The 19,250-nt window shown below is 42.6% G+C and overlaps 1 protein-coding gene across 3 annotated transcripts in view; it reads left to right on the top strand.

Annotated features, from left to right (window-relative positions):
• GPR155 (G protein-coupled receptor 155) overlaps positions 1-19,250 on the top strand; it is a 54,356-nt gene that overhangs the window by 25,959 nt on the left and 9,147 nt on the right. For all 3 annotated transcript variants that reach the window (XM_034785985.1, XM_034785987.1, XM_034785986.1), the window contains 9 exons: positions 5,501-5,666; positions 7,231-7,386; positions 8,011-8,094; positions 9,749-9,869; positions 12,097-12,181; positions 12,265-12,355; positions 14,156-14,369; positions 15,389-15,496; positions 17,472-17,605. In XM_034785985.1, the coding sequence (XP_034641876.1) occupies positions 5,501-5,666; positions 7,231-7,386; positions 8,011-8,094; positions 9,749-9,869; positions 12,097-12,181; positions 12,265-12,355; positions 14,156-14,369; positions 15,389-15,496; positions 17,472-17,605 (1,159 nt within the window). The remainder of the gene's footprint in view (positions 1-5,500; positions 5,667-7,230; positions 7,387-8,010; positions 8,095-9,748; positions 9,870-12,096; positions 12,182-12,264; positions 12,356-14,155; positions 14,370-15,388; positions 15,497-17,471; positions 17,606-19,250) is intronic.

The following is a 19,250-nucleotide window of genomic DNA, read 5'->3' as shown; positions in this document are numbered from 1 at the left end:
TGAGCATGAACTTTACAAACAAAACAAAGCTACAAATATTCAGGTTAAACAATTTTGGGTATCCTGCCCCTTCTTAAAAAGAACAAAACAAACAGCAAGCATCTAGTGTAAGTGGGAAAGTCTTCTATGTGGTGAGCTGAGATTCTTTGAGCTTAGTGGAGTTCTTCTTGCAAAACTGAAACAGCATTCACGGACTACACAGTAAACCTTCCTATTTAGTCACCAAACATCAGAGACAATTTAAAACTGAAACAACAAGGAGTCTGGTGGCACCTTAAAGACTAACAGATTTATTTGGGCATAAGCTTTCGTGAGTAAAAACCTCACTTCTTCGGATGCATCCGAAGAAGTGAGGTTTTTACTCACGAAAGCTTATGCCCAAATAAATCTGTTAGTCTTTAAGGTGCCACCAGACTCCTTGTTGTTTCAGTTTTAAATTGTCTCTGATGTTTGGTGACTAAATAGGAAGGTTTACTGTGTAGTCCGTGAATGCTGTTTCAGTTTTGCAAGAAGAACTCCACTAAGCTCAAAGAATCTCAGCTCACCACATAGAAGACTTTCCCACTTACACTAGATGCTTGCTGTTTGTTTTGTTCTTTTTAAGAAGGGGCAGGATACCCAAAATTGTTTAACCTGAATATTTGTAGCTTTGTTTTGTTTGTAAAGTTCATGCTCACCAATGGATTCTTACAGCAAGCTGTTCAAACATGCGTGATTGCCCACTTCTTTATTCTGCAGCCTGTGGGATTTCCCCAGTTCTAATACAGATTTCCCCCAGGAGCAGTTGTCACTATATGGTATTTTTCCTTCAGTTAGCAGAGCAAAGTATGTGTAGGCTTTCTCAGAGTCTATTGCAATTTTGCTGATCTATGGACTGTTTGGGAGATGACAAGGATGTTAAAAATAGCAGAGCTCTCACTTGCTTCTGTGACACAGCATCTCCAAAATCATGCCAGGAGCTTGATTGTTTTCAGATGCTCCATCTGGCTGCCTGACGTGGAAATTTTTTTCTGACTTGGTTATCTCAAACAAGATTCTGGACCAGATTCTGATCTCGATTGTGCTCGTACAAAACTCGTATTGACTGGCTTGAAAACGAGAGAAAATTATTTTAAAGGATTTATATGGTGACTCTGAGGGTATGTCTACACTACGGGATTAATCCGAATTTACAGAATTCGAATTTTGGAAACAGATTGTATAAAGTCGAATGTATGCGGCCACAGTAAGCACATTAATTCGGCGGTGTGCGTCCATGTACCGGGGCTAGCGTTGATTTCTGGAGTGTTGCACTGTGGGTAGCTATCTCATACCTATCCCATAGTTCCCGCAGTCTCCTCCGCCCATTGGAATTCTGAGTTGAGATCGCAATGCCTGATGGGGCCAAAAACATTGTCGCAGGTGGTTCTGGGTACATCTTCCCCCTCTCTCCAGGGAAGCAAAGGCAGACAACGTTTCGTGCCTTTTTCCTGGGTGAACAGTGCAGACACCATACCACGGCAAGCATGGAGCCCGCTCAGTTCAAGACAGCAGTCATGAACATTGTAAACATCTCGCATGTTATCGTGCAGTTTATGCTGAACCAGAACCTGCAAAACCAGGTGGCGAGGAGTAGGCTATGGCAGCGCGGCGGCGAGACTGAAGAGGACATGGACGTGGAATTTTATCAAACTGCGGGCCCCGGCGCTTTGGAGATCATGCTGTTAATGGGGCAGGTTATAGCCGTGGAACACCGATTCTGGGCCTGGGAAACAAGCACAGACTGGTGGGACCGCATAGTGTTGCAGGTGTGGGACGATTCCCAGTGGCTGCGAAACTTTCGCATGCATAAGGGCACTTTCATGGAACTTTGTGACTTGCTTTCCCCTGCCCTGAAGCGCCAGAATACCAAGATGAGAGCAGCCCTCACAGTTGAGAAGCAAGTGGCGATAGCCCTGTGGAAGCTTGCAACGCCAGACAGCTACCGGTCAGTCGGGAATCAATTTGGAGTGGGCTAATCTACTGTGGGGGCTGCTGTGATGCAAGTAGCCAAAGCCATCGCTGAGCTGCTGCTACGAAAGGTAGTGACTCTGGGAAATGTGCAGGTCATAGTGGATGGCTTTGCTGCAATGGGATTCCCTAACTGTGGTGGGGCGACAGATGGAACCCATATCCCTATCTTGGCACCGGAGCACCAGGGTACCCAGTACATAAACTGCAAGGGGTACTTTTCAGTGGTGCTGCAAGCACTTGTGGATCACAAGGGACGTTTCACCAACGTCAACGTGGGCTGGCCAGGAAGGGTTCATGATGCTCGCGTCTTCAGGAACACTACTCTGTTTAAACGGCTGCAGCAAGGAACTTACTTCCCGGACCAGAAAATAACCGTTGGGGATGTTGAAATGCCTATAGTTATCCTTGGGGACCCAGCCTACCCCTTAATGCCATGGCTCATGAAGCCATACACAGGCAGCCTGAACAGGAGTCAGGACATTTAAAAGGTCGTTGGTGCTCGTTACTGACTCGCTCAGACCTCAGCCAAACCAATATCCCCATTGTTATTGCTGCTTGCTGTGTGCTCCACAATCTCTGTGAGAGTAAGGGGGAGACCTTTATGGCGGGGTGGGAGGCGGAGGCAAATCGCCTGACTGCTGATTATGTGCAGCCAGACACCAGAGCGATTAGAAGATCACACCAGGAAGTGCTGCACATCAGAGAAGCTTTGAAAACCAGTTTCATGACTGGCTAGGCTACGGTGTGAAAGTTCTGTTTGTTGAAAACCCGCCCCCTTGATTAACTCATTCCCTGTAAGCAAACCACCCTCCCCCCTTAAATCACAGCTTGCTTTTAAAGGAAATAAAGTCACTATCGTTTAAAAATCATGTATTCTTTATTCATTGATTATAAACATAGGGAGAGAACCGACAAGGTAGCCCGAGTGGGGTTTGGGAGGAGGATAGGAGGGAAGTAAAAGGCCACTGAAAAAAGTCAATATAATGACAGCCTTTTGGTTGGGCTGTCCACTGGGGTGGACTGAGAGGGTGCATGGAGGGAGGTTATACAGCGGCTGCAGCAGCAGCACTCTGTTATCCTGCTGCCGTTCCTGAAGCTCCACCAGATGCCGGAGCATGTCCATTTGATCACGCAGCAGCCCCAGCGTTGCAGCCTGCCACCTCTCATCTCGAGCGTCCCTCATGACCTCACGTTCACTGGCATCTTTCCTGTACTTAGATACCGTGTCCTTCCACTCATTCAAATGAGCTCTTTCATTGCAGGTGCATTCCATTATTTCCGAGAACATCTCGTCTCGCGTCCTCTTTCTCCGCCGCCTTATCTGAGATAGCCTTCAGGACGGAGGAGGGAGGCTTGAAAAATTTGCAGCTGCTGGAGGGATGGAAAAAAGGAGAGAAGTTTTTAAAAAGATACATTTTACAGAACAATGCTTATACTCTTTCACGGTGAACAACACTATTCACATTACATAGCACATGTGATTTCAGTACAAGGTCGCATTTTGCATCTTAATATTGAGTGCCTGTGGCTTTGGTATTAGAAATCACAGACGCAGGTCCGGGCAACAGAATTCGGCTTGCATGCGGTCATGGTAAGCCATTGTCTTTCGGCTTCTGTGCCCTCCTTTCCCACATACCAAGCAAAGCCCGTTGACTGCTGCGGTTTTCCTGTTAACCTTCAGCAGCAGAAAACAAACTAACCCCCCCACTCCAATCCAATTATCTGGGATGATCACTTTATCACTCCTCCCACCGTGTGGCTGGTATCAGGGAAGATCCCTGCTAGCCAAACGTGAAAAGCTCAGCGCCAATTCCCCCTTCCCCATCCCACCCCCGCGCTTGGCTAACTGCAGGGAAATATTTCTTTTCAGCCACAGGCAAACAGCCCAGTAGGATGGGCCACCTCTGTCCCATTAATTAAATTCCTGTATTTCAACCAAGTTACCATGAGCGATATCACTCTCCTGCGGATTACACAGTGAGATAAAGAACAGATGTTGCTTGAATGCCAGCAAACACTGGGACCATACGCTGCCAGGCTTTGTCATGCAGTGATACCAGATTACTTGCTACTAGCATGGTGTGGTCAAGTGTCCTACCATGGAGAAGACAATAAGGCTGCACTGCCCGGAAACCTTCTGCAAAGGCTTTTGCTTCATGGAGCTGTCCCTGGAGGATTTCCGCTTCATCCCCAGACATGTTAACAGACTTTTCCAGTAGCTGTACTGGCCGCGAATGCATCCCAAGTCCTCAGGGCAAATTAATCATTACAAAACGCTTGCTTTTAAACCATGTCTTATATTTTAAAAGGTAAACTCACCTGAGGTCCCTTCCATGGGGTCATGGTCTTGGGTACTGGCTTGGGAGGGTACTTCAGTCAGGCTGAGAAAAAGATACTGGCTGTTGGGGAGAATGGAGTGCTGTGTGCTCTCTGCAAGCTCATCTTCCTCCTCCTCCTCCTCCTCCCCGTCTGCAGAATCCTCTGGTGTGGCTGATGAGATTATCCTCGCCTCGGAATCCACGGTCAGAGGTGGGCTAGTGGTGGCGGCCCCCCCTAGAATTGCATGCAGCTCAGCGTAGAAGCGGCATGTCTGCGACTCTGACCCGGAGTGACCGTTTGCCTCCTTTGTTTTTGATAGGCTTGTCTGAGCTCCTTGACTTTCACGCGGCACTGCTCTGAGTCCCTATTGTGGCCTCTCTCCATCATGCCCTTGGAGATTTTTTCAAAGTTTTGGCATTTCGTCTTTTCGAACGAAGTTCTGCTAGCACTGAATCCTCTCCCCATATAGCGATCAGATCCAGTACCTCCTGTACGGTCCATGCTGGTGCTCTTTTTCGATTATCGGCCTGCATGATTACCTGTGCTGATGAGCTCTCTGTGGTCACCTGTGCTCTCCTGTGCTGGGCAAACAGGAAATAAAATTCAAATGTTCGCGGGGCTTTTCCTGTCTACCTGGCCAGTGCATCCAGTTCAGATTGCTGTCCAGAGCGGTCACAATGGTGCACTGTGGGATAGCTCCCGGAGGTCAATACCATCGAATTGTGACCACACTAACCCTAATTCGAAATGACAATATCGATTTCGGCGCTGCTCCGCTCGTCGGGGAGGAGTACAGAAATTGATTTTAAGAGCCCTTTATTTCGAAATAAATGGCTTCGTTGTGTGGACAGGTGCAGGGTTTATTCGATTTAACGCTGCTAAATTTGAATTAAACTCATAGTGTAGACCAGGCCTCAGATTGGAATCTACTTCTGTCTGTATTAGTTCATGCTGCAGTAGTTAGCAGGTATCTAAACTTACTGTTGGAGTTCTATTATATATTTCTTTGAACATGATTTTGTGCATACATACCATTGTATCCAGTTGCTGAAAGTGAGGTTCCTCTTTTCTTTGTATATTTAATACTGTTATTCAGACACGCCTGAAATTTCCCCTTTTGAGGTGAAAGCAATGCAGGGAAATGTCACTTAAGTGAGTAATGTGTACTTGTTTTTTCTTTCCTTTTCAGACTGATGATGCCACTTTTCTGTAGAGAGATGGTGGAATTGTTGGACAAGAATGACAGCTTAGTCAACCACACCAGTTTATCGAACTATGCATTTCTCTATGGAGTCTTTCCAGCAGCACCTGGCGTGGCTATCTTTGCAAACCAGTTCAATATGGAAGTAGAGATTGTATGTGCCTGACATTTAGCAAACTCAGCACTAATTTTTATTTTAATTTTACTGAACTAATATTTTTAATACAAACTTTTGAGAAAGTTAAGTTTTCATAATATAGTCACATCTGGGTCTCTTATGCTCCCCAGGGATCAAAATATGAATTACATTTCAAATTAACAATTAAACCATGCAATTTTTTTCTGCTTTCTGTTTCAAGTGTTCACATAAAACAGATTTTTTTTTAAACCTAAGATCCTATTCCTAGAGTCTAGATTAAGAAAAATATGTGGACTGAAATAACTTAAAGCATAAGGAAAATTCTATATGCTCCTGTTGAAGCCAATGGAAATTTTATCACTTGCTTCAGTGGGAGCTGAATTAGGTTACTGCTATGAGCTTTTGAAAATCCCACCTAGAGTGACTCTCCCCTTTGGTTAAACCTTATGATAAAAACATATAGTTCTTGTTTCTTATCCAGAGGACACTGCTCCAATTTACCTATTGGATTTATTACAAATAACTCTTAAACAGAAGAGATGTTTTATGAAGTGAGACAAATTCTTACAGGTATTCCCCATACGCTTCAGGGTGGAAAGTCCAAATAGCCAGGGTGCATCATGTTTATTACCAGACCCAGCAAATGGCTCCTATCCACAGCTTCCCATATAGATCATTCAAGATGCTGAGAGAGAGACTCTGGAGAATAGACTATATATGGAGCTGCTGCTGCCTTGAATATGGGCACACATTGATGCTACTTTTTTAGCAGCATTTTGGAGTGGCATTTCACATAGTTCCAGAGTCTGGCCCTATATACATGTGCATCTGTAACTGTTTGATTGTTTTCAATATTCCTTCTAGGCAAAATAATATTAAAACATTTGTCTTAATTTTTTAGAAGAACTACACAGATTTTTGCAAATATATACAAGAAAGATACAATAACGAAGCATTGTAGGCTGAATTTTGTGTCTGCCAACCTTGGCAATGTCCCTTTTTTAGTCAGAGGGCTGGTGTGTGTAGAATCTCCACTGCTTCCGCCGTGTGAATTCTGAAAGCAAGGAAGCCATGGAAAATCAAAATATAAGTAACTTATAAACACATCCATGCTTTTTTTCCCTTCTTGAATTTGAGTGATAAAAAATGCACATCTGCACAACCAAATTTTGTTAATGTAAAACATAAAGCTGTGCATTGGAGGGCGAGACTGACACACAGCCCTGTACTGCGTGCGCCCAGTCCTGTACTGGAGTCATCGGGATTACTCGTGTGAGAATGCACTGTTAATTTATGAGAATTTGCAGAGAGGGCTCCCAAATGGACGTTGTTTTTGATTACGCTTGTTACAAGATGTTCATCTTATTCTTAACTGTCTGCAAAAAATGGATGTATTTCCTTCAATTCATAGCCCAAATTCTAGTTGATCTTCTAACCATGCAATACATTGACTTCAGTAGAATTCCATATGGTATTTAAGACCAGGGTAGAATTTTGCCCATAGTGTATTTCGTAAAAACATAATTTAACTAGAGATTTGATATCTTCTCCACTGTCTCCTCTTGATTTCTCTTTGCAGATTACCTCAGGAATGGTGATAAGCACATTTGTGTCTGCTCCTATCATGTATGTTTCTGCTTGGCTATTGACCATTCCATCTATGGATCCAAGCCCACTGGCATCTGCAATCCAAAACGTTAGCTTTGATATAAGTATTGTCAGTCTCGTCTCCCTGGTAAGTATTGATAATACAGTAAGGCGAAGAAAATACCAAAACCACATTAAGTGGCAGTAAGGTAGTGACAAACAACAAGCCAGGTAATTGAAAGACAAAATTGTCATTTCATCACTCTTATCCTGTTGTAGGAGAGGGGAGGAGAGACGAAAGAGGCTCCCCAGTGTAGGGTAAATGGTCCACCATAAAGCTAACATGAACACTAAGTGGTAGTAAAAAAGGATGGTCCAGTGGTTAGGGCATTAGAGAGAGGGTGTGCGCCAGATCCTCCTATCCTGAGCACCCCTAAGGAGGCATAGGTGGCTTTTCAGCATCTTTTCCACCCCTTTGTTTGTGAAGGGCAAGCAGCCTTCAGCACATGATAGAGCAGCTTTAACTTGCCCCAGCAACAACAGTCCCCTAGAAGTCACACCATCCCAAGCACACAGAACTGCACTGTGGCTATGTCCCCTATGGGAAAGGGACTGGGAGCAGGTGGCATAGAGCTGACTCTTCCAGCTTTGTTACCTAAAAACAAAAGGAAATGACTTGTTGGATATTTAATTCCGGTATGGTAAGCCTGAGTGCTCATCTTAATTTTTAAAAGTCCTAAATTGAACTCTTTATTTCTTTTGTGTGTTTCAGATCTGGTCTCTTACTGTTATTCTTTTGAGTAAGAAATATAAACATCTTCCTCATATGCTGACAACAAACTTACTCATTGCTCAGGTCAGTACCATGTAGAATATAAAAAACTTCAGATACAAGCTTTTATTTTTTCTGAAAAAGCTTTCCACACAGAGATTACTTTATAAAATAATGAAGGGAAAAAAGATCTAACACGTTACTTTCTAAATAGCTTCAGTGTTACTATGCCTCAGAGATTTTGTGTAGTAGACTGTATAGTATTTACTGTACAGAACAATTGTTTGTGATTCTGTTTGAATAAAATGATGATGACATTAAAGTCTTTCTGATAGAACTGTGTCTCATACTGAGAAATAGAGGAAATTCAGAGGGAAAGCTCAGATTTGGGATACATTCTTTTCTCAATTTTATATGTGTAATTCTAAGTCGTGTTAATCATATCTCTAAAGATATATTCTACCTTTTCATCCCAAAATGCTTCCCAATCTATATACATTAAGCACCATTGAAATGAAGCCATCTTCATTTGGTTGCTGTCAGCCACTTGAGGACATCTGGTACACAGCAGATGGCCCAACAGTGAGAGGGAAATGTTGGCCAAGGACACCGAGCAAAACCTTGTATTTGAAAAAAGAGCCATGGAATCTTTAAGGTTCAGACTTGACAGAAAAGATTTGGATTTATAAGGTCTCCCCTGCAAGATTTGCGTAAATGGAGTAAATTGCATGAGAATTCTCCATGTACTGTGAGACAAGAAAAGACTGAACCATCCTTTACTCACTGGAATCTGTGTGTGTGCTTTTTTTCCCATACTTTGCAAATGTTACTCTTGCCTGTCATTTAGATAGGATCATAAACATGCAGCATAAATTCATACAGTAGTTGCGGGACTGTTCTCTCCATACACATATGTAATTCCCATTGTTACAAGTAGGAGTGAGTTACATGTGCCTAGCATTGGGAGAAAAGAACACATAGGACCTTCTTTCCTGGAAGTCAACTGCAAAACTCCCATTGAGTTCACTGGAGGATGATGGTGCCTGTTGTGTGCATATGCAGCAGACCTTTTTCTTAAGTATAGTATTGATAGAAATATATAGTACAAGATATTAAAACCAGTGAGGCTCCGTTGACTATTATGGGGTCATCCTTTTCAAATATGATTTGTTTAAATTGGACACTTCATTTTTATAACTGCAAGTTAACTTCAACTGTAAAGGTTATTGTTCTTAAATTTTTATTATAGTAATTTATCTGGGCCTCTTCACAACTAAGATTATCCTTGGACAGGTTGTGTCCCCAAGTGTGAATTATTTACCTGGTAATTCTCCCAGATATCCAAACCTCTATCAATCTCAGGGTTTTTTCAGTGCCCCTAAAACACTTTAGACAAAAAGGGTGTGTAATACATTGTATAAAATTTGTTTTCTGAACCCTCTTCCTTCAGGTTTCTCTAACTCTAGAGTATGTTTGTTGTCAAAAATAGAAAATCCCTGAAAAACAGATGCTTATGTCAGTGACGTAGCCTTAACTTGAGGCCACTATTGCACTGCTTTAATGCTGTCAAAACTCATTTTTAAATATCTGAGAATCCATAAATTCAAACAAAATTCAGTTGTCTGGCTGCAGATAGTGGATTTTTGGTAACTGTTGTATCTGTGCCACACTATTTATTTTTCCCTTAATATTTTCATTTCAATACAAAAATGATTGCAGCTTCACTCTCCTTTCACAGGTTGTTGCCTGCATTGGAATGGTGATATGGAATTTCATTATTAGAGAGAGAAACATCACTCTGCAGATTCTGGTGTTCATCTTGTTATACAGCTCACTTTATAGTACTTATTTGTGGACAGGTAAGTTGGAATGTGAAAAACTTCTGCTTTCATGTGGTAAAAATAAGTATTGTAGGGTACAATTAATGTTCTAGAGTAATTGATTGTATTCTGCAGAGTCATCTTTCCTCACATTGTATGTTAATCATTTATATAATATTATAAATGTTCACAGTTCTGTACAGTGGTAGGTCATTGCCAAACAGAAACATACATGTCTGCACTGAGGAGCTTACAGACTAAGGCCCTGATCCTGCAATTGGTAGTTTGTAGACAGATTGCTGTGCTTATGCAGAGCTCCGTTGCCTTGAGTGCAGTTCTGCATAGATGCTGCAGCCTGCTTGTACTGAACAAATTGCAGGAATATGCCTTAAAGGCAAAAGCAAACATAGAGTGAACAGTGGGGTTTAGCCTTTTAACATTTCATAAACAGTGTGTGGGTTTTCTGTAGGTTCTTAAGGATGGCAACAGTGGCAAAACAGACCAAAAGTGGAAGGAATGAGGCAGGATACTTGGATAGCCTAATGTGAGTGTGACAGGGTGTACCAACCCTGCATGGGGCCAACAGGGCCTGCCCAATAACGGTGGGCCCAAGAGACCACAGACCTCGCTTCTGCTGCACATGCTCAAGGTGGAAGGGACAGATAAAAGGAGGCATCCCCGCTCAGTCTGGGCTGGCTGGGGAGGAGGAAGGATGTGTGCTGCAGGCTCCTGCAGAGACCCCTGTGACTCTCCAAACGGTGGGGACTGTGGACCTGGACTACGCTGTGGATGACCAGCCAACTGCAGAGACTGACTGGGACGCTGAGCCACGGCCAGCCGGGGAGAGGCCCGAGATGCACCTTGCGATAGAAAGGACCCAGGGAATGTGATAGAAGCTGATGCTTAAACTCTTAACTGGGAATTTGCCTGGGTTCCCCTCCAACCCCCACCCCACCTGCCAGTAGGTGTGGCTACTGCTTGTTTATTCTGCCCCACCCAGGGGCTACAGACTGACTGTTTGTTCCACCCTGCTCAGAGGCTCAAAACCCCAACTGCTATTGCCTGCCCCAGCCAGGAGGCCCACGGGCCATAGTCTATTGTCTGCTTGGTCCTGCCAGGTGTCCCGAGCCCTCCTTGTACTTACCTGATCCCACAGGGAGTCCCGATGACTGTGTGATGGGATGTACCCACCCCGCACTAGGTCAATGGGGATGGCCCCACTCAACATGCAGGGTCCCCCATGACAGTGAGGATGACCATGTAGAACCATGTAGTTATCTGAATTTTCCACATCATGTAGATTGTTTTTTTAGCTTTTCATTGGCTTTTGATGAGAAAACATGAACAGGCACAAACAAGGTTTCTTGTGAGGAAACTTTAGCCAGGCTTGAAAAGGCCTCCCGCCTCTCCTGTACTACTCAGTCATACATGTGTCTCAGGACCAGTTTTAAGTGGCAGCCTCTTTGCACTTGCATTTCATTCACTCATACTCACATACAGTTAGCTCCATAAAGGCAAGGCATTTCCCAATGGGAGTAGCTGGTTGAAAATCAGGTCCCTTATTTAGACACCTAATTATGGACTTGTGACCTCAGCTTTGGTTGACCATTTTTAAAATCTTATCCACAGTTTTTCACATAAAACATGGAAGTATGTAGTTTGCTAACTTCCTGAGTTGTGAAGGACTGAAAATAGAATTTGGAAGTCCAGCTCAAAGACACTAGTATGTATATGTAAAAATGTAGAGAGTTTTCTGATTATGTATAGTTTATATTAGTTTATATTTATATTTAGCTATATATACCAGATTAATAATTAATCAATAATTGTTATAGTATCCAACTGGTCAATACGTTGATATAACACCTATCTATAACACCTGCTACTAATGTCCTTATTAGCAACTATAAAAACAAACTACTCATGTCTAACATTCTTGTGACCTCTACTAAATGTTTATAAATCCACTAGAAACCATTTGTAAACGGAACCTTACTGCACAGTGAGCCCAAGTGTCTTTAAAATTTTAAATACCTATTTATAATGTAACTTTTGAAAGTAATAGTTTTTGTATAATTTTGTCAGAGTAAAACTAGGGAAAAAACATTGTAGCTTTTGACTTAATATATTGAGGAGCAAGAAAGAAAAAAGCTTACCAGCTGTGAGATATTGGATACCAGTTGTAACGTATCTAGACTCTTCAATTGTTACTTTTTTTTTTTTTTAATGAAAAGTAATAAAGCAGACATTTCTATTGTCTTCTTAGGTTTCCTCTCTCTGACTTTACTCCTGTTAAAGAAAAGAGACGTAATAAAGATCCCTGTTGGCTTTATCATCGTAGCTGGGTGGGGGTAAGTTGGCAGAAGTTTCCTGTAGAATAAATGAGAACGTGCAAAATTATTTTCTTGACACCCTTTGTATTTTGCTGTTGCAGCATCCCAGCACTTCTAGTGGGAATCTTACTAATAACTGGTGAACGTAATACTGATAGCATTGACTCAGCATTTTTTTATGGAAAATATCAGGTATGAGTGTTTCTCTTCACCCCTTCTGACACCTACCTTTCACAGTACGTTATCGAGAAACTGTTTGTTTGTTTTGTCTCTTTGCTTTACATATAACTAAAGAGCTTTCTTCCAAGTACAGTTTACACTACTAGCAATGCAAATAGTAGGGATCAAATAGTCACTACTCAGCTTGAAGGCTGTGGTAGTAAAATGTTTTTCTGTAACACTTATGAAAGACTATTTGAACAGTGAGCCATTTCAGCAACATTGACAAAAAGAAAGCAGGGACTGAATAGCCTGGGGGTGATAATGGGCTGTAAATCCCTCATCCTCTAGGTCAGTGGTTTCCAAACTTTTTACTAAGGTAATCCACCAACTGCATTTTGATAATTTTTTTTTTAAACCCACCTGGAGTCCAAATTTGTGGGGGGGAGGGAGTGCAAAATCATAGGCCAGCATCCTTTTCTCCTCCCCTGCTGCCTTGACCTGCCAAGGGGCAGCGGCACCCTGTGCCCTGACGCTAATCTTAGCCCGATGCAGAAGGGGGGTAAAGTTAGAGAATGAGCCAAGCCCACCTTGTAGTCACCCAGTTGCAATGGCTCCTGTCCCATGAGACTGGACTTGGCTCCCCACTTCAGGCATTGCTGCCTGTTGCACAGGGTTGCAGCGTCCCTCAGGTTTGGTCCAACCATCCTTCTGTCATGACGGAAGGGCGGCCAAGCCACATTTGAGTGAGTGGCACTGCTACCCCATGTGGCAGGTCACAATGCTTGGAATGGGGGAGCTGGGCCCCACCCCAGGGGACAGGAACTGCCACTGCACAGTGGGTACAGAGCAGGCTTGCTTTCTAAACCCCTGATCCTGAGGTCTCCCCTCCACATTGGGCCTGTAACCCATCTACAATTTTCCTGCAACCCTCTGGTGGGTTGCTACCCACCATTTGGGAAACACTGCTCTAGGTTACCAGTTTGAATCCAGCTTAGCTTGGTAGTTAGCTAAAGTTGTTACCATCTAATGCTCTAGTAGCGTGGACACCTTTCTATAGGACCATTAGTTACTGTCCTATAGACAGGTGTCCACGCTACTAGAGCATTACACCAAGTGGCAATAATTAGCATCCTCGTTGGGAATCTTGGCAGAGAAACCAAGGACTGAAAGCGCCTGGAGTCTGAACTACACTCTTACTGATAAATTGTCCATTCGTCTCTGGCATGACATACACAGCTGGGGCAATGTGAGGAAGCTCCCCTTGCTGTAGTTTTACTTTGCCGGTGCATAGAGAGGACATGAGTCTGCAGGGTTGTCAATTTGGTACTTGTCACAAGTACTAAAACAATTTCCAAATTGAAACTGTGTGTTGATGGCAGATCTGTCAGACAGAAAGGCTAATTGGACTTGCAGAAGGAGAGGGGGTGGAAAATGGAGCCCTGCAAAAGGAGGAAAAGAGAGTGCACTTGTCCTTGGAATAAGAATCACAGAAGAAGGAGAAATGGGGGGGGAGGGAGGAGAGGACGGGAGGAGGTGAGAGCTCTCATTGCCTGGAGAAAAGGGTTCCTACAGAACAAAAGCCAAAGAAAAAGAACCATCTGTGGGTTATCCAGGCTAGGAAGATCAGCTCAGCCAAGCATGCTGAGTGGACTTTTAGCTGCCTTTATGTCTTGTGGCATAAATATAGAAATACATTGTATTTTGTTCAGATTTAGGTGCTCCTGGAGGGTTGGATTCTAGAAAGCACTAGTATTCAATGTATCAAAAAACAAGCTTTTACATTTTCTTATGTTAAGGAGGCATATCTTTTCTCTTGATTTCCTCTGACAGATGGTTACCACAGCAGTGACCCTATTCATCAGCATTCTGATATCAGGTATCTCACTTCTGTGTATGAACAGAAATGGACAGGAGACTGACTATGAGGTTTTGAACCCATATTCACATAATGGCCAGAGGGAGAACTCTGAAAGGGAAGGGAATGAGGAGAGTCAGACGTCAAGCAGTGGCTCTCCACCTTTTGCAGAATCCTCTGCAGAAAGAGGTACAGTGCCTGGCTGTGCAAAAAACTGGGAGCTGGCTGTGCAAAAAACTGGGAGCTGGGGATAAACCATAATTCTGTGAATGAGTTTAACCTCTACCTTTTGGAAAGGGGAGCGGGTGGGAGGGGGAAAAACTTGTCTTCGTCAGTTCTTGAGAAATGCTAAGCTGCTATGGTGATGCGTGAAAATATAACCTTAATAGTGCACTTTCTCTCTTACTTTCATACTTTAATATGATGATTTAAGGGAGGTTTCTTAGTTATCACTATACATAATACTGTGGGTGTATGTATTTAAAAATATAGTGGTGTGTATGTGATATCCATGTAATATCTCATTGATCAGGCATCTCTGACCATTTCATCTGCACCCTGCCCACTAACCCATCTCTTTCAGGGCAGTCAAACTATTCCTTGTCCTACTCATTTTGATTTAGTGTGCTCAGTTATGCCAGTGCTCCCTTACGTTGTTTATGTAGCCAAGAGCACCTACATTGCTCCCATAGTGTAATGTTGTGTTTGAAAACTTTAGTATACTAAGGCTAAATTCGGCGGGTAGAGATCGATCTTTTGGGATCAATTTATCGTGTCTCATCTGGACGCGATAAATCGATCCCAGAAGCGCTCCCCCGTCGACTGCGGAACTCCTGCTCACCAAGAGGAGGAAGCGCTGTCGAGGGGGGAGCTTGCCTGCGCCGCGTGGACCCGCAGTAAGTAAACTTAGTTTGATCTAGGAAACGTCGACTTCAGCTACGCTATTCTCGTAGCTGAAGTTGCGTTTCCTACATCGATCCCCCGCCCCAGTGTGGACCAAGCCTAGGAGTCTGCAAAAGACCCTCTGTGAATGGAAGCTGGAAGAGAATTGTCACCCCCTTCTCCTTTAGGCAGTCAGTAATTTGGATATTTGCAGATGTTCAGTCAATGTTCTTCTTTTAGAAGATAATAGAATAATTTTGTTTCCCATCACATTACTATAAATCAGGGAAACACTAACTATCTTTAATACTTAATATTTTTAATAGGTTGCTGTTCTTGTCAAACAATAAATGGTGAGTTATGCTGCTCTGGAGAGAGAGAGCCAGTGTCAAATGCCACCACTAATGATAGCTGTACTCCTCACACCGAGACAGGTACAATAATAATGTAATCTCATATAATATTCTATCTATTGCAATAGTAGCAAAAATTAAATTGGGAGATGTCTTCATTTTAACTGTTCTACTTGGATATCCTGAACTTCTAATTAAAATAGAAGGCTTTTGCTATCATGTAACTTCTTATAGTTTACGCTCTGCCATCAGAGACAGTTGTAGTATTTTTTTATTGACCAGAACTATTAATTTGTAACAGACAATTTAGAAAGCTGCACAGAATGCAACTCTTTTAGAGGATTTGTCCTCAGATCTTTCAGCACTAGTCTTCACACAGGGGATGGGACTTTCAAGATATAGGGCACTTCTATCAGTTCATAAATTCCTGGTCCTAAACTGTTGGGGTTTGCATGAAGGGCCTAATCCAAAGTCCATAAAAGTCTTCCTATTGATTTCAGTGGGCTCTGGATCTAACCCTGTAGATTGTGTTTTGCCCTCATATGGAACATTCCCTTCCAAGTATTTGGAGTTTGAGAAAGTAAGTGTTTGAGGGGGCCCAAAGAGCCATGGAAATTGAAGAATAGTTCACAATGAACTTTCTGCACCCTGCAAGAACCCTTGGTCCAGGCCATGCACACGTTTACTTCTCAACAGCCATCAAAGTGATCATGCACACTGCAGCCTTCCTTAGCTGCACACTTTACAGGCAACTCCATTCCATACGTACTGCATGCACAACATGTACCTTTCAACGGGTCTGAACTCTTTGGAAACCAAACCATTTCTCACTGCAACACTTAATCGGGTCTCCTCAGTGAGGGCTATTTCCACACAGTTTATCCCCAATCACTTAGGCTGTAGAGCCATTCGAACAAATGTCACAGGGAAATGGGGGGGTTTGGTAAATGTGTGTGGCCTTTTTCATTCCTACCCCCAAATGGCTGAACCTTATTTGCTCAAATCAAGCAGAGATGATTTCAGCCTGATAGGGGTTACAATGGAAACACTTGTGTAACCTTAATTATATCAGTTGATCATGCTTCCCACTGTTTTACCGAACATGCAGTTCTTTTGTTGCCATCTAGTGGCAAGTACGGAGAACTTTTTAATAACCACCTGTAACTTGCAGTTTGAAACAAAAGGAATATCCATTCGGTAAGGGTATTTATAGCTGTCTTTAATGATGTGGGGTTATGGTACATTACTTTAGAATTGTATGCTAACAGAACTGTGTAGAGTTTTGATACTGGCAGAAACAGGAAGAAATTAACTGATTAATCTGTAGCTCAACGAGGCTAGGATATACAGCAAGTTAGAAACGACAGTGTTTTTCTAAATACTTTCACTATACTGGAAATTCATTGTCAGATTAAAAACTTGTTCTGCAAAACTGTTAATTTTTTTAGTACTGCCAGGAACAGTTTCTCAGAGCTAACCACTGACTAAACTTTGCACTAGTTTAGAGCTGTGATTTAGGCAGCAAAAGTTTTTGTTTTGTAAAGTTTTCCTGGTTAGGGAGAGAGTAACTATCTCCACCAGAAATCAACCAGTCCGCTTTGGGACAGCTGTCTGAACAATTTATAGTTAAAGCTAACATTAAAATTTCCCTTTTTGTGCATGCAGCCTCAGCACAGAAATTAAAATTGATATTACACATGCAAATTCCAGAAGTAATAGTGTAGTTTGTGCATGGACTTGGAGCCAGGAACTCCTAAGTTCTTCAAGACTACAGTGTGTGTCAGCAATGATTAAATCAGTCATTTCAGCTCTGAATAATGTGTAGGTCCCAAACATGAAGAAAGCTGTGTGTGTGGACATTCCTGTTGTTCACTTCCTCCTCCCATCTCTCCCCAATACTTCCTCCTCCTCATTGCTTCTAAAGGATTGTTGTAAGATTGTGGCTTTCGACTGAGTATTGTACAAGCTGTCTAGTACACTTCTTGACAGTAGGGTCAGAATGTCAGACTGTTTAAATTAAAAAGCCTAATTATAAATTCTGGTTAATGTTTTGCAGCAAATCAGTGTGAGAGTCAGTGCAGTTCTGAAAACTGCCTATTGGCACAGGAAGAACAACGTCTGCAGAGTGGAGACAAACAACTGGCTAGACACGTGTTGCTGTGTTTACTTCTCATTGTGGGCCTGTTTGCTGTAAATATTTCCTCTTTCTGACGTTGATTAGATCAGTGGTTTATGACACTTTTTCAAGAACCTATATAGGTAGACCAGTAAAAAGCTTGTAGTTCCCCATTTTTCTGGGTCAATGTCAATTCAGTCTGCACTATATTAAATGAATGTGTGTCTCAGTTCTGTCCCTCATTAGAAGAGTACATCACAAAAGTAATTGTGCTAACTCTGTACCGTTAACACTGCAGATGGCAGTGAACAAGTCAGGGCTGACAACAGTGTGGGGAGGGCCAAAATTTGAATTCTCATTGGTCTGCCAATTCATCAGACTTGTTTCAGGGATATCTTTCTTCACTACACAATAGTCAGCTTTTTAAAAGTGCAGTAGCTCTTTGAAAAGGGGCTACCTAAAAATGGCTCCTTCTTGCTGAACAGATCTGTGCGGATTCAGAATTCAGGTTGCTTTAGTGATGACAAATACGATGGTGATAAACATGGTATAAGAACCTGTATAAAATAAAACAGAAAAACCTATTCATGCTATTTATATTATCACTGTGGACTCCACACAGCCACCCAGTAAGCTGGACTCTATTCCTTTGCTGCATCATCAACAGAATTATTTACTACCTTCCAGTTAGAGCCACCCAGTGACTCCTGTGAGATACCGTTGAAGACTCCAGTCTGCTTGCTGGAGTGTAACTAAGTCAAGATTTGACCTGCAGAAACTCTATTGCTGGTGGTGATGCAGAAGAAGGAAACAACCCAGTTGAACTTTCAGAGCCCAAGTAGAATTTGTAGGGCTGACAAAAAACATACATTTTTACTTGTAAAAAGTGTATATTTGATATAAAAACTAAGAGGAATCACTGAACCCCACAGTGCCATTATTAGTCAGAGCAGAACTGCTTTTTAACTAGGTCAGTGGTTCTCAAAGTTCATTGCACCGCGACCCCCTTCTGACAACAAAAATTACTGCACAACCCCGGGGGGGGGGGGGGGGGGGGGACCGAAGCCTGCGCCAGTCCAAGCCCTGCCGCCCTGTGCTTCAGGGGGGCCTATAACCTGAGCTCCACTTCTCCGGACAGTAGGGCTCGTGCTTTGGCTTTGGCCCTCAGCAGTGGGACTCAGGCTTCAGCCCTGAGCCTCAGAAAGTCTAATGCCAGCTTTGGCACCCCATTAAAATGAGGTCCCGACCCACAGTTTCAGAACCGCTGAACTAGGTCATTGGAAGCAAGTTTTCCTTTTTTTCCAAATATCGTATATCAGACATTTCAAATAGTTACAAATAAATTTTTGTGGTGGCCCACAAGATAGAGGTACCTGAAATTTTGCCCCCGTTTTATCTATAAATCAATTATCAAATTTTTAGTTGCAGAAACCATTAAATGAACTATGAGCCCCTTGCTACTCAAAAATTATTTCACTTTTATGCCCACATGAGCTACCATTTGTTTTTCCAGATTATGTTCAGCTGAAGTGCATACCAGCACCATTTCAGCTGCTATTGAACTTCCATAAAAGCAAGAAACAATGTAGAAAATGCTGGTGTTCAGCTCCGTAGGAATGTTTACTTTCTGCCTTATGAAATATTGGCTCAGACAGGTTTACTACTTATTGATTACCTAAGTATACATAGAGGTTAACATAAAAGAACAAGGTCCTCCTT

The sequence above is a fragment of the Trachemys scripta genome, chromosome 11 (assembly GCF_013100865.1).
Source record: "Trachemys scripta elegans isolate TJP31775 chromosome 11, CAS_Tse_1.0, whole genome shotgun sequence".
Lineage (NCBI taxonomy): Eukaryota > Metazoa > Chordata > Testudines > Emydidae > Trachemys > Trachemys scripta.
This window is presented reverse-complemented; position numbering and strand designations above follow the sequence as displayed.